This window comes from Malaya genurostris, chromosome 3 (assembly GCF_030247185.1).
Source record: "Malaya genurostris strain Urasoe2022 chromosome 3, Malgen_1.1, whole genome shotgun sequence".
Taxonomy (NCBI): Eukaryota; Metazoa; Arthropoda; class Insecta; order Diptera; family Culicidae; genus Malaya; species Malaya genurostris.
In genome coordinates this window covers 138,272,438-138,294,505 of record NC_080572.1, presented here as the reverse complement: position 1 = coordinate 138,294,505, position 22,068 = coordinate 138,272,438, and the positions used below count along the sequence as shown (strand labels likewise).

The following is a 22,068-nucleotide window of genomic DNA, read 5'->3' as shown; positions in this document are numbered from 1 at the left end:
CAAAAGGGAAACTTCTACGTTGGAAAATTGTTAAACCCAGTCTTTGTTGCCTTTAACAAGACCGGAATGACTAATCCACGTGAAATGCCTCGAGCATGCATACTTGCAAATAGTGCTCTCGATGTCTCTCTCATATCGGAGCTCACAACTCGGGATATTTGTGCTGTCACAGTTGGTATGACTACTGATGGCATAGACAGGAAATATGTCTATTGTTCGGCATATTTGCCGCATAACCAACCTTCGCCAAGCGATGACTTCAAAAAGGTTGTATCATACTGCTGCAAAAGTGATTTACCGCTTGTAATCGGCAGTGACATAAATGCTCACCATATCATTTGGGGCAGCACAGATATAAATTCGAGAGGCTCTGATATGATGGAATTTGTGAGCAGTACAAACCTGCACATAGTCAATGCAGGAAACCGTCCAACTTTTGCGAGATCTGGCAGAGAGGAGGTTTTGGACGTAACTCTCTGCTCTGATAGAATTGCGCATGAGTTGGTGAATTGGCTCGTCTCCGATGAGCTCGAACCTTCGTTGTCTGATCATAAGTACATATTCTTTGATCATTCAAACGTTAAATTTGATATTATCACATATCGTAATCCCAAATCTAAAAACTGGGACCTCTATGAAGAGGGCTTGGCGACTAGATTTTACGGGTACCAACCAACAATTGAAACCCCAATTGATTTGGAAAATGTTGTCGACGAGACAAACTCACTCATAGTTGCAGCATATGAAGAGGCTTGTCCACTTCGGATTGTGCGAGCTACTAGAGGAACTCCTTGGTGGAATGCTGAACTTGCTAGACTAAGGAAACTATGCAGAAGAGCTTGGAACCACCGTCGCAGAAATGGGTCGGAGGCATTCGTGTTGGCTCGAAGGGCTTACAAAAATGCTCTTCGATCGTCTGAGCGAAGTGGTTGGAAAAGCCTCTGCACAAATGTCTCTAGTCTCAACGAGGCTAGCAGATTAAATAAGTTACTTTCGAAGTCTAAGGACTTTAATGTCAGTTTCTTAAGAACTTCAGATGGTGAACACTTGTCTGATGAAGGTGATGTACTTCACTATCTTTTTAACACTCACTTTCCAGGATGTATGGATCCATCACCGACAGCTCTTCCCGAGACTTTTTCAGGTAGTTACGATTCTTGGGCCCTTGCTCGAAGCGTTGTGACGATTGAATCGGTCAAATGGGCAGTTGAGAGTTTTGCTCCGTACAAGTCTCCTGGAAAGGATGGAGTTTTCCCAGTGTTACTGCAGAAAGGGTATGAACATTTCAAACATGTTTTGAAGAAAATACTTACTTTTAGTCTTGCGACAGGATATATTCCAAGAGCCTGGCAGGAAATAATTGTCAAATTTATTCCCAAAGGCGGTCGCGACACTTATGAGGAAGCGAAGAGTTTCAGGCCTATCAGTCTAAGCTCATTTCTTCTTAAAACAGTGGAACGCATAGTCGATCACTATATCAGAAATGTTAGTTTGTGCCTGCATCCGCTACATGGAATGCAACATGCTTACCAGCGTGGAAAGTCCACTACAACCCTGCTACATGATGTTGTGTACAACATTGAAAAAGCTTTCTCACAAAAGCAATCTTGCTTGGGAGTTTTCCTAGATATTGAAGGTGCCTTTGATAACGTGTCTTTCAATTCAATTCTGGAAGCAGCCCGTGGTCATGGCATACCTTCAAGTATCACAAATTGGATACACGCAATGCTTAGCAATCGACTTCTTTGTTCATCGCTTCGGCAAGCAGAGATTAGAAAGCTAAGTGTCTGTGGGTGTCCTCAAGGTGGTGTACTATCCCCACTTTTATGGAACCTTGTCGCTGATGGTTTGTTAAGGAAACTTAATAACCTTGGATTTCCGACTTATGGTATAAGCATTAACACTCTCTTTGATTTAATGCAGCAAGCCCTGCGATCTGTTGAACAATGGTGTTGTCAGGTTGGATTATCTGTAAATCCGGGCAAAACATCAATGGTGCTTTTCACTCATCGTAGGATAATCACAGGAGCTCGTCCGTTGCAGTTCTTTGGTTCAGAGGTCACTGTGGTCGAACAATTTAAATACGTCGGGGTTATTCTTGACTCAAAACTGAATTGGTCTGCTCACATTGACTTCAGAATTAAAAGAGCTTGCATGGCTTTCGGCCAATGTAGACGAGCTTTTGGAAAATCATGGGGACTCAAACCCAGATATATTCATTGGATCTACACAACTATTGTTAGACCAATTTTAGCATATGGATGTCTTGTATGGTGGCAGAAAGGAGAAGTCGCGACAGTTCAGTCAAAGCTAAATCATCTCCAAAGGATGGTCCTAATGGCGATGACAGGAGCATTCACGACAACTCCTACTGCTGCTCTAGAGGCGCTACTGTGCATTAAACCACTACATGTGTTCCTAAAACAAGAAGCATTATCTTGTGCATATCGTCTTAAGGTTACAGGGTTTTGGAACAGTATGCTACCAGCCACACTCGCTTGTGGTCTCAAATGGTTACGTGGGATGAGTATTTACTCGCTCCTAGTGACCTAACTCTCACATGCAGTTTTCCTTTCAAAACATTCAATGTGAGCTATCCTTTTCGTGAGGAATGGTTGTCTGGTTGTCTGGAACGACAACTTGATGAACACATAGTTTGTTATACGGACGGTTCTCTGTTGAATGGTCGTGCTGGTGCTGGTGTCTACTGTCGTGAAATGAGGCTGGAGCAGTCTTATTCACTTGGTAGATACTGTACTGTGTTTCAAGCAGAAATCTACGCGATTCTGTGTGGAGTACAATCGGCACTTCAGCAGAGGATCTGTGGTGAGCGAATTTATTTTTGTTCCGACAGTCAGGCAGCCTAAAAGCACTCAGTTCGAATGACTCACGGTCGAATCTAGTGATCGCATGTCGAACTCAAATTGAAGACCTCAGCATTTCAAATGCTGTTTACTTCTTATGGGTACCCGGCCATTCTGGTATTACTGGAAATGAATGGGCTGATGAGTTGGCTAGAGCTGGTGCAACGAATGATTTCGTTGGTCCTGAACCAGCTTTACCACTTTCAACTAGTTGGATAAAGCACAAGATTCGTTCTTGGGCTGTATCCAAACATGCCAGCTACTGGCGCAGCTTGCAAACTTGCGCTCAGACAAAAGCATTTCTACCAGATTTAAATCTGAAAATGTCAAAGTGTCTACTGCATTTCTTCAAGCATCATTGCAGTATTCTGGTCAGAGCTCTGACTGGACATTGCAAACTCAATTATCACATGGCTACTATTCAACGTGCTGAGTATTATTCGTGTGATTTGTGTGAATGCGATTATGGTACTTCATATCATCTGATATGTAACTGTCCCGCATTGACGCAGCTACGTATCCGGGTTTTTGGTTCTCCATACATGGTTGAGTCTGTGTATGCGGAGCTAAAATTGAAGGATATTCTCTCGTTTCTTACCCAATGTGGTAAGGAGCTATAGTCAGAAGGGTTCATCGTTCTTCCTGGAGTGAATGAATCCCTTCTGTATTTACCTTAAATAGGGTTTAGCAGATTGTTTGGCATCTTTTAGGGGGTGCCGAATTTACTTCTGCTCGTACATACTGCGAATCGTTCTGCATTCTTCCGGGAGTGCAGAATGGTGTCGCTTTTGTAAGATCTTCAAATCCTCTCGGGGGTTGGAGGTTTTATTAACAGCGGACTATTCGGGACCTCGTAGAGGTTCAGAATTTACTTCTGCTTCCACTAAATGTGATCCTCAGCAGATTGTTCGGCATCCCTTAGGGGTGCAGAATTTACTTCTGTTTTTATGTGTTTTTGTGTCGTCAATTTTTCCCATCCTCCTAGTCCAACCCTTACCATTTCCTTTCAATCCTTCTCTCTTATATATCGGGAAAATGATGCTAAAAACAAATTGATGGCAAGGCACAAATCTCCAAATATCAAGGGGAACGTGCCATTTGAGCCAATTTGTTCTGATTCCTGATTCCTGATTCCTGTCACTACTTGATTAAGATGTGGCAAAATACTAATCGAATAGAAAAAATATTGACATATATTCATTTACACTAATAAATTTCAAGTACGATTACTTTTTGCAAATAATAATGATTTTTATCGGTTTATGTTATGTTAGTACTATCTTTTTTTTGCCTTTCTAAAGGCCAGGAGGGACGAGTGTCATATACCATTCGACTCAGTTCATCAAGTATATAAAATGTCTGTGTGTGCGTATGTGTGTACGTTAAATACAACGTTTTTTGCACTAACTTTTCTCGGAGAGTGCTGAACCGTTTTCACACATATGGATTCAAATGAAATGTCTTGTGGCCCATACAAATTTCCTAAATATTGTTTGGATCCGGCTTTCGGTTCCGGAACTATGGGATTAAATGTGCAAAAATATGAAAATAAGTGCACCAACCTTTCTCGGAGATGGCTGAGCCAATATTCACAAATATGTTAGATTCAAAGATTGACGAAATCATGCATCCTTGCCAGCAGCTTAACGGTGTTGACAAACGGGGAGGAACCAACCAATAAAAAAAAAACTTTAACATAACCAAAGACATCATATTAACAAGATATCCAGCTCTCACATTTCCCCAACAAATAATAGGCAACATCCTTTTTTGCGAGCATGTCGCCCTCAGGTGAGTCCGCATCGAATCTCATACATAGAAGTAGGGGAAAGAAATGTCAAATTCGTATGCGCCAAAATAGCAGGGCTGCGCACCCATACAATCGACATGACATGTTGAATGAGACGCCGTGCGATGGCGTTGCTGAACTGAAGATTGAGATCGTTCCAAGCTGACAGGGTCTGACATAACACAAGGGGTGTACCGATAGTAAATATTTCGCGCAGTGAATATAGGTGGAATTAGTTCCGGACGAAAATTTATTTTCAGAAGAATTTACTCATAATGTCATGTCTGTTAGTCTGTGTTGCAATTTAAACTTATTTAATCACTTTTCTCAGCCATCTCTAAAAATTGCGCGGCAAAAAAAATGCGTTTTGTTGGTTAAGTCGTCTCTACCATCATATCTCCGGAATACAAAGTCACAGCCATTAGATCTTTGAACCTGATCAATGGCTCAGCAGTAGCCTAAGCTTGATAAAATCGGGTTGGCCATCTCCGAGAAAATTGTGAGGTAAACAACAACTCGCTTTTTTCCTGGAATTCTAATAATACAGAGAAAAGTAACAACGAGTTTCACATGGTGAGAAGTATCAAACGCGTAATGGTGTACGCAGTCAATTTATTGATTACTACATTTGTTTCACTCGTAACTGTTACAGCAAAGCAAAGCCTTGGTATTACATTCCTGTAGTGGAATTTGACCTTCTGTTTCAACAGACTTCGCAGCCGATTCAGAGTGTACAGAACCATTGCATGGCTAGTGCTACGACTACAGGTTGGGGTTCAAACGTACGACAACTGGTTTTTAAGACCAGTGCCCTATGCATTGAACTACCAACCCGGGACGTAACTGTTACAGATGATTAATAATAAAGTCTCAAAAATGATCAACTAGAGCCATGTTAATAATCTACTAGATAAAAGGGTTTGTTAACACTTCTCTAGGAAAAAAAGATGGACATTTGATAATTATTTTCAATAACAGAAACGGACAAAAAATAAAATTGAATCGTTGTTTCTTACAGTTTTATCAAATATTGTTTTTTCTCTTTCAGCTCTCTGAAAGTGTGAATCTTCACTTTCTCAGCTTGCTCGAGGCATTGAAAGAAACTCGTTCTACAATATTAGCCAAACTACTACCAATGTGGACTCCGGTTCTCTCTTCCAACACACAGCTATCCGGTACTCTACATGTTCGTCTACAAAACTGTCGTGATGCCGTTCCAAACGCAACCGATCAAGATTTGCATACTTCTGAAATGTTACTTAGGTGGCTTCAGCGACTACAATTTAAAATGGGTCAAATTGAATTACAATCTTCTACTGCCACACAGTTCTACTCTATATAATCTAAAACATTTAAAAATAACTAATTTCTTCCTCAATAATACTATATTGAATAATTGTAATAAATATATGAATAAAAACTAGTGTGTGAGTTCCTTGTTTTTTTATTACATATTGAAATACGGATCAATTTTACATTGTGAAGCTTTGAGTTAAATGTTCAATGATAATGTCTTGCCCTATTGTTTACATTGTTTGCTTATTACCACCATGATATAATTTATTTCCACAACTTTGTATTATTCATTGCAAGGAAAAATGGAAACCTGCTTAACAAGTGGCATGGAGAGATAATCGTTAAAACTATTTTTTTTTATTTTAATTACTAATGTTAAACTTGAAACGTTAGCTACTGAGAGTTGAAAAGAATGAGTTGTCTGCATAAGCTCTCGCCCTCTTAGAAAAAAACGTTCAACGGTGGTCCTTCATTGGTCCAATACGTGGGATCATTGGTCCAATGAATGTCCAATCAATCGTTCAACGGGAGGCAAACACGGGACCTTCGTTTGGCTATTTTGAAACAGACCGTTGAACCGAATGCCATTTTTTTCGTTCAACAAACCCGGCAGACAAGGGTCCATTGTTGAACCATTTTTAATAAGAGGAGTTGGAGCCCCGTGGGACTAATTTTACTGGACAATTTTCGAAGATTTCTCCACTTATTTTTTTAAACTAACACTAAATACCTGTACAATACTCCTACTTCACGTAGAATAACAACAAATCTTCTTTATATATAAAGGTCACAATAATTTTCACACTATTTTTGCAAGAGAAAAAACAACAACAAACCGTTCCAGCAAATTGAAAGAATATTTCGTGCAGTATATCGTTCAACGAGCGCTCAACTACCAACAAATAGAACCGCCTGCTGAAAGGGCGCGCACAATGCACAGGCAGAGGCTTGGGCAAACGCGCCTAATGAATTATCCTCTTTGATACTTGTTTATACCAAACATTTCAGAAAAGTTTAATTTTGAATTATTTGAGATTATGTCACACAACTGAAAATTTTATCATAAAATTGTGATCATATTTCCGATGGCATGTAGCGAAAATTATGTTGATTCGTTAGACACAACAAGAGATTTTCACGATCAAAAACTTATCACTTTCTCAGAGGGTAAATTTTGAAAAGGCACCACTTAGTAAAGTAAGTCGTATTCACGACAAAATTCATATCTGTATTGTCAACGCGTATACGATCACCGTGTTATTTCCCGAACCTCCGAAAGTGCGTCTTCCTCTACTGGCTGTTCGTTTGTGAATCCCCCGTGGCTACCAATATCTCAATGTAACTGTCAACGTATTCGTACCGTGTCGCTGACAACCATCCCAAATCCCAGTATTGCCATAAATGCCTATTTATACATCGTTAAATCCCTCTTTTTAATAAGTGTTTGATATTATTTGAATCATTTTACTTTATTAACAAGAAAACAGTAATACAATAGAAGAATATTATTCATACAAAATATAATCTCGGTACTTGCTTGGTCGTTTATGTGTACGGTGACCAACTCGTTCGCTGTAGATGGATTCGCGATCAATTTGACCTGTCTTGGTTACCTGCGGATCAACCGCCGCATTTTCCTTATCCGATGTATCTTTATCTGACTATTTCCCGTTGATTTCTTTCTCTTGAGTCGTAGTTTTGTTGAGTTTTTGCCTTTCTCATATAGAAAGGTTATGCAATCACTTGAAAAACCGAATAGTGAAAATTGGCCCGGAAAGCCAAGTGTCATGTACCATTCGACTCAGTTCATCGAGCTGAGCAATGTCTGTGTGTGTATGTATGTGTGTGTGTGTATGTGTCAAATAATCTCACTAGAATTTCTCGGAGATGGCTGAACCGATTTTGACAAACTAGGATTCAAATGAAAGGTCTCGTGATCCCATACGGAATTCCTGAATTTCATCCGGATCCGACTTCCGGTTCCGGAATTAAAGGGTAAAATGTGTTCAATATTGTACACCGTCACTAAAACCGGCGAAACAAAATACGTAAAAAATTTTCAAAACTGGTCTCAAAACTACACAAATCGATAGTCATTATCAGTAGGCAACTAAACAAACCAATTCCGGCTATGCTGGTTCCCGGTATCCGGTTCCGGAAGTACCGGAAATAGTGGTCATATATACCAAAATGGATCTCACTCACTTTTCTCAGCGATGGTTTGACCGATTTCCAGAAACTTAGATTCAAATGAAAGGTCTTCCGGTCCCATACGGAATTCCTGAATTTCATCCGGATCCGACTTCCGGTTCCGGAATCATAGGGTAAAGTGTGTTCAATATTGTACACCGTCACTTAAACCGGCGAAACAAAAACCGTAAAAAAATTTCTAAACTGGTCCCAAAACTACACAAATCGATAGTCATTATCAATAGGCAACTAAACAAACCAATTCCGGCTATCCTGGTTCCCGGTATCCGGTTCCGGATGTACCGGAAATAGTGGTCATATATACCAAAATGGATCTCACTCACTTTTCTCAGCGATGGTTTGTCCGATTTCCACAAACTTAGATTCAATTGAAAGGTCTTCCGGTCCCATACGGAATTCCTGAATTTCAACCGGATCCATATTCCGGTTCCGGAATTATAGGGTAAAATGTGTTCAATATTGTACACCGTCACTTAAACCGGCGAAACAAAAACCGTAAAAAAATTTCTAAACTGGTCTCAAAACTACACAAATCGATAGTCATTATCAGTAGGCAACTAAACAAACCGATTTCGGCTATCCTGGTTCCCGGTATCCGGTTCCGGAAGTACCGGAAATAGTGGTCATATACACCAAAATGGATCTCACTCACTTTTCTCAGCGATGGTTTGTCCGATTTCCACAAACTTAGATTCAAATGAAAGGTCTTCCGGTCCCATACGAAAATCCTGAATGTCATCCGGATTCGACTTCCGGTTCCGGAATTATAGGGTAAAGTGTGTTCAATATTGTACACCGTCACTTAAACCGGCGAAACAAAAACCGTAAAAAATTTTCTAAACTGGTCTCAAAACTACACAAATCGATATTCATTATCAATAGGCAACTAAACAAACCGATTCCGGCTATCCTGGTTCCCGGTATCCGGTTCCGGAAGTACCGGAAATAGTGGTCATATATACCAAAATGGATCTCACTCACTTTTCTTAGCGATGGTTTGACCGATTTCCACAAACTTAGATTCAATTGAAAGGTCTTCCGGTCCCATACGAAATTCCTGAATTTCATCCGGATCCGACTTCCGGTTCCGGAATCATAGGGTAAAGTGTGTTCAATATTGTACACCGTCACTTGAACCGGCAAAACAAAATACGTAAACATTTTCCTAAACTGGTCTCGAAACTACACAAATCGATAGTCATTATCAATAGGCAACTAAACAAACCGATTCCGGCTATCCTGGTTTCCGATATCCGGTTCCGGAAGTACCGGAAATAGTGGTCATATATATCAAAATAGATCTCACTAACTTTTCTCAGCGATGGTTTGACCGATTTCCACAAACTCAGATTCAAATGAAAGGTCTTCTGGTCCCATACGGAATTCCTGAATTTCATCCGGATCCGACTTCCGGTTCCGGAATTAAAGGGTAAAGTGTGTTCAATATTGTACACCGTCACGTAAACCGGCGAAACAAAAGCCGTAAAAAATTTTCTAAACTGGTCTCAAAACTACACAAATCGATAGTCATTATCAGTAGGCAACTAAACAAACCGATTTCGGCTATCCTGGTTCCCGATATCCGGTTCCGGATGTACCGGAAATAGTGGTCATATATACCAAAATGGATCTCACTCACTTTTCTCAGCGATGGTTTGTCCGATTTCCACAAACATAGATTCAAATGAAAGGTCTTCCGGTCCCATACGGAATTCCTGAATTTCATCCGGATCCGACTTCCGGTTCCGGAATTATAGGGTAAAGTGTGTTCAATATTGTACACCGTCACTTAAACCGGCGAAACAAAAAACGTAAACATTTTTCTAAACTGGTCTCAAAACTAAACAAATCTATAGTCATTATCAGTAGGCAACTAAACAAACCAATTTCGGCTATCCTGGTTCCCTGTATCCGGTTCCGGAAGTATCGGAAATAGTGGTCATATATACCAAAATGGATCTCACTCACTTTTCTAAGCGAGAGATTTTACCGATTTCCACAAACTTAGATTCAAATGAAAGGTCTTCCGATCCTATACGAAATTCCTGAATTTCATCCGGATTCGACTTCCGAATCCTGAGTTATAGGGTGCGTACTAGAAGAGTTTGTGTGTCATGTTAGTTGGTGGCCGTACGAACCGACTTCGATTATACCGGTTCCGGTGCCGGAAGTGTCGTTCTCTTAGAGATGGCTTACGCAATCAAAGCACTGTTTTATTCTGTATGTTATGCATAAACAATGGTTTCTTTCAAAAATCGAAGAGAAATTTTTTAATAGAATACCACAATATTATATGTACATGAGAAAGGCATCATTACACCACTAGGTGGATTAAAACAGGTTTTTTTTTTCAAATGAGCACTATTTCGTAAATATACTTTATCCGTTTACAAAACTGTATTGCAAATTTAACTACCCCTCAGTAACTGGTAATGTCAAAACGAAATTGCTGGAAACAATTTTGAAGCTGGTCACTCAAGTTGATAAATTATTGATTTTTAATAACAATCACCATACCCAAGTAACATTTTTAATATTAATAAATACTTGTAGCTGTCTTCAATGCTACATAATAAATCTTGCATTAAAACTTTAAACTCCACGAAAGCCTACTGAAAACTTCTATAAGAGCATGTTCCTGCTAAGTGGACCATTCTTCATAAGGTTTATAAAGCAAAGTGAAGAATCAGCATAAACCTGCGTTAAAACTCCAAATTCAAGAAAATTTTGAAACCAGCTTAACGATCAACATTAAATTTATTCGGATGGAATGAATTCCGCTATGAATAAACTGTCGTTTTGATCATATTTTTCTTGACTATGTGTTTGTCATGTCTGCTTTGAATGGAATCAGTAAGAATTTATTAGATTTTATTTACGAGTTTGAGGCTTTTTCCGAACGTAGAAATTTCATGCGCTTTTATTTTTATCGTGAATGTATGGATAAAAATATGAATTATAACTAATCGCCTTGAAATAAATGCGGTTTTTGCGAAAGTCTCCATAATTTATTAACATTATTTTCTGTGATTCATCGTCATTTTTGTATAAAACTATTTCGTGGCGTTAAAACTTGTGCATACGTCCTGGAAATGAATCATGAAAGTCCATCATATTTCCTTCTTTTTTGCATTTCGAAGTTCATTTGATGTCAATAAAAGCTACGGCAAGAAACATCATAATGGCGGCCATGAAATTTCCTTTAATGCAAATTACACTTAACGTAAGATGCAATAAATCAAATAGGCCACAACAAATATGTCATATATGTTCTTTAGAACCCTCAAATTTGCTCTGAGTGAAACTGTCATCCAATGAACACGCACACACACAAGACTAGACTTATGAAAGAATTTAACTGACAATAATGTTTTAAAGAAAATGTTTGAAAGCCATATTAAGAGCGTTTGAATGGTTTTATTCTAGTGCAAATTGTTTTATTTTCAGCCAAGTTGTAAGTCTAGGTAAAGGGTTTTAAAGAAGCTTTAAAAACTATTATATTACTTTTCAAAAGAGACACTTATTATAGTTATCATAAAACAGGTAGTGATTGAAAAATCAAATACAAAACTCCTATAAATTATAATCAAAACCATAAGGCATTCGAATTGTTACTTGGGTAACCTTGGTTACTGCTTAGTGAAGACTTTTGAATTGTAAACAAAACAAATAGCAAAACGGATACTTCAAACGAAAACTCAACTCGGGTGGAGGATCTCTTTTGTGCAGTAAGTTGCAAGTATTTATTGAAAGACATCTATTTGTAGGAAAGTCCAACTGATCTAGAAATTATCGGGTGTACTATCCTGCGAAATCGTGTTGTTTTGATTGATCACTACATACATATCGTTCTCCTCCAGATAGTTTATTGTATGTATTTGTATGAAATAAACGTTATCCAAAAATTCCCTTTTACTCATTGTTTCGAAATACAATGTACAATGTTACAAATTAACGTTCGTGAACCGAGTCGTATACTTCACTTCACACTTCACTGGATACTTCAGCGAAGCGCTATAAATTAGGGTTGTGTTGCAGCAAGATAATGACGTCATAATTTTGAAAAAAAAACTTAACCAGCTGCAAGATTTAAAATAAGGAACACTATTACAAGCACTGATGATGGAGATTTAAATCGTCCACTTCCCTTATCTGCTCTTAAGAAGTGGGGCTTAGGGCACGAAATTTGAATCATTTGAACTGTTCCACAACATCCACAAATAGTTTGTTCATTTATTCTGGATCCTTGGTTACTAGTTCGTAGCACGTCAACCAGTGTTGCTCGAGATAAATTTAAGTGGACACCGTAAGAGACACAGAAACGGGAGAATTCTTCCGCTCTGAATTGTGGACCATTGTCTGCTGTTATGGAACGCGGAATACTGAACATTTACATTGCATCCTTAGTGGCCGAAATGAGCGAGTTGTACTACCTTATCACGTAATAGTTTTGGGATAACGATACGATCTCCGCGTAATATAAGTCCTCCGTAAGTCGTCGAATCATCTTCTATCGTTGCGTTTTAAATTCAGCAGTGGCACGCTCCAAGTTTCCAGAGAAAATCGCTTCCTTGACGGGTTAAAGTTCATCGTCTTGTTTTGTTTCTGTTTCGATCTCTTCGATACTAAGAGCAGACGGTTTCACTTCTTCTGCTAACCACGCGACGACATCGGTGCTATTGTTAATCTCCTCTCGATCTTGGGACATCCTTGACAAAGGGTCTGCTATGTTCCTACTGCTCGGTTCGTAGCGGACAACGAAAGCAAAACTTTGCAATCTCAGGATCCACCGTTTAATTCGAGCGGATTGCTTTGACTAAACTCTATTAAACAAATACTCGAGTGGCTTACAGTCTGTGATTAATGTAAACTGGATACCATACAGAAATACAAAAAGTTTTTCCATTGCCCATATTATCGCCAAGCATTCTTTTTTGGTTTGGCAATATTTTCATGCGCCGCCAAACTCCTGGAAACACAAGAAATCGTCCATTCTTAATTTGTAATAGAATAGCTTCCAAACCATTTGGGCTGACATCCGTTACAAGCTCAGTGACGTTAACTAGGTCAAAATAACCTAACGACTCTACGTTTCCTAAAATTGACTTAATTTTTTTAGTTCCTATCGTGTTTCTCAGTCCATTCGAAAGGAGTGTTTTTAACAAGTAACTCTCTCGTGTGGAAAGTCAATGCAGAGATTTGCGACAAATCATTCAACAAAATCGATAAATAACAGCAATGCTTTTAGTTTTGTCAATTAAGTATAGCTTTTATTCTTTCATCTGTAGGACTAACACCATTGTCTGTTACGAGATGTCCCAGAAATACAACTTCCGTTCTAGTGTAAACCTATTTATGTTCGTTGATCCGCATATTACTATCTTTCAAAATTTCTAGAACACGTGTCAGTGTTGCTTCATGCTCCTCCTTTGAAGCCCCATGAACCAACACATCATCCAAATATACAGTAACACCCTTCATACCTCTGAATAGATTTTTCATCTCCCTTTGGAATAACTCAGGAGCAGAGTTTATGCCAAACATTGGCCTACGGAATCTATAAACTCCACTTCGAGTCACAAAAGTTGTTATATCTCGGCTAATTCGAAATGGTAGTATGCGGCCTCTACATCAATTTTTGTTAATCTTGAAACCATGGTTATAGACGTCATAGCAGCGTCAATGTTAGGCATCGGGTAGTTTTCACGCCTAACTACCAGAAGCGCAGCACGCGTGTCGACACATAGTCGCAATTTTCCATTAGTTTTTCTTATTGGTACTATCAGGAATCAGAACAGATTGGCTCGAATGTCCCGTTCCCCTTGTTGTATGGAGATTTGTGCCTTGGCGAGAGATCTGTATTATCATCATTTCCCTGAAGGGAGAAAAAAGACTATAAGGAAGGAGCTTGGCAATTCAGGAGCTGGGTAATTTAGGAGAAAATGACGATAAAAAATCTGGTTTTTGGGTGGCCGATTCGGCTCCATGAATTTCTTTATAAAATTGATGCAAGGCCGTACACGTCGAGTGCAGTTTTCGAACTCTTTATTCAACATCATTTTACTTAACGCTAGGCCCTACTTGGGCGGTAGCTACTTGACCCTTTTTAACGCGTCAGCATAAACGGTAACCGTCCAGTCGGTGGCAAAGATCGCGCTTTATACTGAGTTGAAGGTTTTGGTAAATGTTTATTTATTTTAGTAATCGAAGCGGGCCTGTGTCCACCACACGCCCTTTCTTATTGAATTTAAAAATTAGTCTCCAGTTCTAAATTTTAAACGCAAAAGATACGAGAAAGCATTTTTCACTGATTTTGTTAAAATATAGTATAAAATATCTGTATTTCATGAATAGAATCAGTGACTTCTACATGAAAATTTAATTAATGGTAACTTTCCAGTGTATGCAATTCAAATGCTAACCAGTCAACATGTTCTACACAGAAAAAAATAAATTGTGATATCACATCAAAATCGCTGCACTTCAATGTTTAAGTATATTGTTGTAATATAGCACACCTATACGTCTTATTGGAACGACGTATGAGTATTGATGTGATTAAGGAGATGTACTGTACTTATTGTAATGTAGCACGACGTGATGAAAAATAGTGTGACGGCAATCGATGTGACCACAAACAATGTGATTTAAAACAACGCAATTGCAAACGATGTATTTTGTGAATATAGGTATTATTATGAACTTATTTTAAACATTTACAAAAACATAAATTGTGGGATTTTGTATGAAAACAAAACAAATAGGATAAAGTAATAACAAAAACGTATTTTTTATTTAATAACATATTTTAAGGCACATTGCGTTAAGCTATAAGATGCCGAGGGCATATGTTTAAACTACTTAAACTAGATTTTATTTTATTTTCACACCATATGAGCTTTGAGAGATCTGGTCTTCAACGGGTGGTCGGCAGTGGCTGGCTGGATCTTGTACACTGGAGTAATCTGGCACGACGTTGGTACGCATCACTGTTGGTCGCATTTTTTCGTTCGTGTGGGTCCGCGGAAAACACCCCCGACTACGAGGAGCCAGCTGATGGCCCGCATGATCATCGACTTGAGCGGCTCTCCGTGGTGGTGAATTTTGTGGAAGAGAAGGAAAGAAACAGAGAGAAGTTTATGTTGTTGAAAAAGGTGGTAAGGGAGCAAAAACGTATTTTATTTTTTGTTTCAATTACATATTTAATTTGAAGGGGCTGGGGTCCACTAGGAGATTGATAGTACCTATTAGCTCTCTCCGGACAGTACCAGCCTAGATGCCGTGTGGAATCCGGCGGAAAAAAATGAACCAAGAATAGATCCACTGGGTTCCTGCTTCCATGTCGTAAAAGGCGACAATTGCAGGAGTTTCTTTTTCCTTTCAGTTATCAGATATTTTCAACATTTCACTTCTGATTACTCTGTTTTACTAAATTATCTCTTCTTTCAACCTATCAATTTCCATCTAGCTTCGAAGAAAAGTTTTATTTGGAATGTTTTCTTCTTCCATGTTATTGATTGTCTTTCAGGATTATAAATTGAAAATCAACTATTGCGCAAATTCGTTGATATTACAAAGTTAATAACAGATATAACATATATCGGTATATTGAATACATAGTAAAAAACACTTGATATTAATATTTCAAGCAATAAATGAATAGTTTTCTCGGTAGCCGGCTGCCCAGATCAACCAATATAACCAATTAATAATTTTAATAAATAATTTAAATAATTTTGTCTAAATCCTATTCACTTTTTTAATTTGTATCACGTAATTTCATTTATAAAAATAGGGAAGTTTTTATTCTTTACGCGATAGTATTGCAAATTTTTCTTTAGTTTCCTCGAATAAGAGCTGTGAATCAAGACTTCCCGGGACTTCAATATAGGATATTTGAAACGTTCATTCGGGAAGTTAGTGAGTTTAGTGATGCATCCGAGCATCTTGAAACCGGAACATACTGAGTCGCGCGCGAATACTACCAATACTGAAATTTTCACTAACAAATATCCTCCTCCCGTGACACTTGTTGAGTGCACAGTAGTATATACGGCCTCTAGTAACAACAAGTGTTGGACTAACAACCCTTCCCATTCCTTAGACGATCTACGTTCGGGCCTGGCCGGCGCCGGTGCTGATCGATTAATTCTGGGATTACCAGAAAATGTACATTGAAGGATGATTTACCAGTCCCAGGTCGGATCATCTAGAAACTCCCTGTACAATTTCAGCTAATCCCGAACAGTAGCGGAGTAGCAACCAGGGGTGGTCGCTCAAGCTCAAGCTCAATTACATATTTAATTTGATTTAACATTTGTCGTGTTTCGCTAATTTTATCAATAGTGATCGGACCATGCGTTGCTGTTGGCCTACTAGAATTGCTTTCGATCGAGTACCTTTCACTGGTCTTAGCTTCAATAAATAAAGTTGAATAAACTCTAAAGTTTTGGAGAGCACTGGCGGATAATGATAGCAAAAAATTAAATAAAACATGATGAGGTGTTGTATGACCGAAGCAAAGTTGTCAAGATGTTCACTGACCCTGTGGCCCTGCGCATGAACATAGAATTGTTGAGTTGAACCTAAAATAAAATAAACACAGAAATTAAACTAAACGAATGCCAAAAATAGACATATTTTTTCTTTTTTAATTCCCATTGGTTGAAAATCACCATTTGGTCATGCGGTAGCTTACATTACGATCAATGTGCAATGCATAATACGTTAGCGGTTCCAATCCTGATTCATTATTTCTCGGTTGATTTTTTATTAAGGCGTATACGCAAGTGAGTTTCTCTTTGTTTACTTTCTCTTCTATTAATTACCAAGTAGTGTCCACGTTTATCACTAAACTCTTTTCATGAAATGATACCCGGAACTTTCGACTTTCTAACAGAATAGTGATATCAAAGAAAATCTTTTTAATCACATCACAATAATCGAAAGAGAGAGTGATCAACGAGAAACTGTCACTTGCTTATATGTCCTAATGAAAAATCAACTGAGATTTTTGTGAAAATCTATGGAACAGTTTCGTTTGAAACCAACCTCAGTTTCGAACTTTAATGCTATCAACTGCAGTGGGTTGGGGGCTCAACTACAAGCGAACACTCGTAACTTGCATTCCTTTAAATGCATTTCTAATGCCGTTTTCTCATTGAAAAGCACTGGTGGCGTAGATTGCCCTGTTTTTGAACTTTCAGGCAGAAATGCAATATTCTGACGGTGTTTAATTGCCATTTGTGCTCGAAAGTGCAAAACCAGAGCTATCCACGCCACCAGTGTTTTTCAATGAAAAACGCCATAAATGATTTACCTTAGCACTGCTTTCCAATTTTCAATTGCAATGGGAATAAAACTTAGTTGATTTGCCGAACTGAATTCATTAGGGCATATTCAGTAGTGTTCTAGTTCTAGATACATAATTTATGTCAGTTACAAAATTTGAATCTGAATTTTATAACAAAAGAAACTTGCAGCCCCAGTAGTGTTTTACTCGTGTTTCAAATATACACAAAATAAAACGGCATCGTAGACATCGTTTTAAATTTGACAGAACTGGTCGAATAAATAAAACTAGAACGGCTTGCTGGATATACGTTTGTTCCAGTTTCTGCTCTATTATAGATCTTTCATATAGAACTTCTAGCTGCTGAATTTGCTCTTAGTATATGACAGCTAGTATTACTAGTCAAGTTTTCAAGTTATTGCGTAACGCATACATAAATGTGAACGATAAAAATATATGAATATAAGTATGTAAACAGCGTTACCCATTTCTATTCGTCTAAGAACAAAATGCAACAAAACAAATACGATTAGAATGTTCATGGGTGCGAATATGACAATAGAAATACTTACATATTGTAATTTCCGAAAACAAAGTTTGCTGATAAACGTTGAACTCTGTAGCAGGATGGACCGTGAGCGGTCTTAGCCGTCCTTAGCAAAAACACAAAGGAAAGAAAAAACGGCGAACTCTGATACCGGCGCTGGAAATAGAGGTTATAGAGAAAATTAGTATGAATAATTTTCTGAACATTAAATCCGTGGCAGTTATAGCACAAACTAACAGACATGACAGTATGAGTAAATTCTTATCAAAATAATTTTTCGTGATTCACTAGTTCCACCTATATTGTACTGCGCGAACTATTTACTATCGGTACACCCCTTGTGTTATGTGAAATTTTTTTTACTAGTTGGTTTCCCCTCGTTTGTCAACACCGATCAGCTGCTTGCAGGAATGCCTGATTTCATCATAATATTTGAAAATGAATCATCACAATAAATTATTGGATTACGTTGATAATATACTTAACTTTTTCAGCGATGTTGGAAGGTAACCATTTATTTTTCTCAACGTTGCTCATCTAGATTATTTTTTATTGTGTTGGTAATTTTCATCCGAAATTAAGTGGCGGTAGACCAGAAGCAAGTAAATATTGTAACAAAACGGGTTCGATTTTGTATTGCGTTGGAGGATGAGAAGTAGCACAATTATGTATATAGTTTTGGCAATATGTGTTGTGTCTTACGAATTACAACTCGGTTAACGGAACAACATTTATTAAATTTTAAATGTAGTTCATTTAATTCAGAGCGTTAAAATAACGTGTTTTATTCTACTCAGAGTCTACGAAATCACTCCGCATGAAAGCACTTGCTGTCCATCTCGTCGTGGTCAGTCCGCCAGTGCTGCCATAACATCTCCCCCTTTAAGTCATCACGTAGTGCTCGAACCTCGGCGGAAGACGCACTGATCGTCCCCTAGTTGTACAGGATGAAACAAGTGTTGGAATACGACTCGGTTTTTTAACTATTGAACCACTCGTATTTGGAGTCGTCGGATATTAAGATTTATCATTGCTTTCTGTCAGTATAGGTGAAACAGATTCCTCTGAAACGATTACTCCTGGTTGACTGATGCCAAACTCGTCTAGCAGAATGCTCAATGGAAAATGATGATCACTCTCTGTTCGCTCACGGTGCAAATCATCTTTCATTTCAAAACGGGTACGAAGTTGGTTGATGTGCGAACGAATTAACTTTGGCCTTTGCCCAACTATCCACACATTATACTTCACTACTCCCAGCTTCTCAACGACTTTCCCGGGTTCCCAGGACCAGGTATTTCGTTTGTACACGTTTTGCATATACCAAGTCACCGGGTATGAACCGACGCATCGGGCATCTCTCTGCAGACTGCCTAATATCTAATGCTTGCATAGGACGTAGTAGCACAGACTGTGGTAGTAGGTCAAGTGTAGTAGCACAGACTGTGGTAGTAGGTCAAGTGTAGTCCTCATTCGTCGACCAAACATGAGTTCACTTGGAGATTTTTGTCCAGTGGTTTCACTTGGCGTTGAACGATAAGTTGCTAGAAATACCTCGAGTGTTTCCTGGAGGGGTTCTCCCTTGTTTATTTTCTTCATAGCTCTTTTCATTGAATATACAAAACGTTCCGCCTGTCCATTAGATTGCGGATGGTAAGGAGCAGTCAATATATGTTTGATACCATTGTTTTTGCAAAATGATTCAAACTCATCACAGACAAATTGAGCTGCATTGTCCGACACTATTACCATCGGCAATCCAAGCCGTGAAAAAGAGTTTCGTAGATTTTGGATCGTTACCTTCGCCGTCATCGTAGACGATGAATATATCTCCGGCCATCGAGAAAATGCATCAACGATGACAAAGAAATATAAACCATCAATTGGCCCCGCATAATCGATGTGAACGCGTTGCCAAGGTCCCGGTGGAACAGGCCATGCCACAGGTGCAACATGTGGTGGTGATTTTGCTGCAGCGGCACAGTCCGTGCATTGCTTTACTGCTTCTTCGATGTGCCGGTCGATACAAGGCCAATAGACAAAACTCCGAGCGAGGCTCTTCATTCTGACTATGCCGGGATGCCCGTAATGTAAACGCTGCAAGATTCGTTTTTGGTAGATCTTTGGAACTACTACTCGCTCTCCGAACAGAATACAGCCTTGAGCTAGTCCCAGCCCGTCTTTACGATTGAAGAATGTCTTTACATCAGGATCACTGATTACCCCTAGCGATTCCGGCCATTCTGTTTCCAAAAACTTCTTCACTTGTTTTAGCACTTTATCCCGTAGTATGGCTGTGGCGATCATTACCGCCGTCACTGGAGTAGAAGCTATTGAATCCTTCAGGACTGCCTCCATGTCTTCCTCCAGACGAACACTAGCGATGATATATTCTTCTTCCGTATTTACTGTTGAACTCATAAGCCTGGAAAGTACATCTACATACCCGAATTTCAAAGTAGGTACATATTCAACACTGAAATCATAGCATAGTAATGTCAAACTCAGTCGCTGCAACCGATTTGATGTGTGAACCGGTATTCCTTTGTGCGATCCGAAAATACGTAGAAGAGGTTTGTGATCAGTCTCCAAAACAAAACGTCGTCCCAAAAGCATACGATGAAACTTTGTAATGGCGTAAACAAGTGCCAATGCTTCTTTATCGATTTGTCCATAACCTCGTTCTGTCGGTGTCAACGATCTTGAAGCGTGCTGTATCACCTTCTCAGAGCCGTCCGGAAATCTATGCCTGATGTTGGCCCCAATGCCAGTGCTGGAGGCATCAGCGGCCACGACTATCTCGAGCGATGAATTATAGTTTTATAATTCTTGTTGATTTTTTCATTAAATGGCCTTAACAATAAGTAACAATTTCTTTTGTTTGCTGTCTTTTATTTCAATTACTTAACCATTTCCATGTTTTGTATCATCGTACGTAGGATGCCCGATCATTTAGACTACTAAGTACTGGTCGTACTTAAGAGTTTTCTTCACGAGCAAAGCCTCAGCTAATGTTCCCAGTTTGACTACGTTAACGCACAAAATTTGCTTCTTTTGCTCGTTCTACTCGATAATCAGCTGGCATGACTCGTGATCGATCACAGCATTTCGAGTGAGGAATTTCCGCAGTTTTTTTTTTTTTTTGCTTTTCTCGGCAAACGAGATTCATACCGAAGAATTTGATCTACAATGAAGTGTAAAATTGAGTTGAGTAAAATGTTCATTCAAAGCTAGTACTTGCGAACATGCCATTTTCTACCGCCCGTTCTTGCACTATGGGGCTGTCCATAAAAGACGTCACACTTTTTTTGACGATTTTTTACTCCCCCTCCCCCCTTTGTCACAAATTGTCACAGAAGCAAAAACCCCCCACTCCCCCTATGTCACATGTCACGAATTCAAAATAAATAAAATTCATCTCAATACATTCTCAATATGTATGACAAACCATACAAATATGAGGGAAAAATCGATATAGATATATTATTGTTTTAGGTAAAGAATAATATTTCCTTAGTGTAGTATACAGGGCTGAGAAAATAAAGACCAAAACCTCATCAAAACGAGATCACTGCCGGAGAATGTTTTCATGATCAGTTGATCAGTGAAATTTAAATCACATCGATCAATATCGGTACTGATCTTCCGTCGCACAATGGGTAGTGATTTTGAGCTAAAATGATTCTTGATTTATGTAAGTTCAATCATTAGATGATTCGATAAGATTTGATGTTGGTGGAGAAAAATCACATATGATCAAGATAAGACCTGACATGATCTACGTCTGAAATCGTTGATCTATCGTCCTTTTTCGAATGGAGTACAATTGAATAAACTGCATCACAATCAGATAAGAGAATTTCTTATGATATACTATTATCAATGCTAGAAAATCAAATTACTGAAAAAAATGTCAGCGCATAACTTAAGTTAAACCGTTTGAAGGCATCTTTTTCGTTTTTACTCATATTTGGCAAAATTTATTAATTTCGCTAATTTACTCGCTCCTCCGTGCACTTTTGCTGATTACAACAGAAATGATATCCTGCATCACTCATTTCCGAATTTA

General features: G+C 38.7%; 2 protein-coding genes across 5 annotated transcripts in view; one reads left to right on the top strand and one right to left on the bottom strand.

The window, feature by feature from the left end:
• Positions 1-6,085, top strand: part of LOC131438980 (protein unc-79 homolog) — a 676,107-nt gene extending 670,022 nt beyond the window's left edge. For all 4 annotated transcript variants that reach the window (XM_058609436.1, XM_058609433.1, XM_058609434.1 and 1 more), the window contains one exon: positions 5,702-6,085. In XM_058609436.1, the coding sequence (XP_058465419.1) occupies positions 5,702-5,995 (294 nt within the window). In that variant the 3' untranslated portion in view covers positions 5,996-6,085. The remainder of the gene's footprint in view (positions 1-5,701) is intronic.
• Positions 6,086-19,379: 13,294 nt separating this feature from the next.
• Positions 19,380-20,420, bottom strand: LOC131434007 (uncharacterized protein K02A2.6-like). The gene has a single exon (XM_058600626.1). The coding sequence runs from the start codon at positions 20,418-20,420 to the stop codon at positions 19,380-19,382; it is 1,041 nt and encodes a 346-aa protein (XP_058456609.1).
• Positions 20,421-22,068: the final 1,648 nt, after the last annotated feature.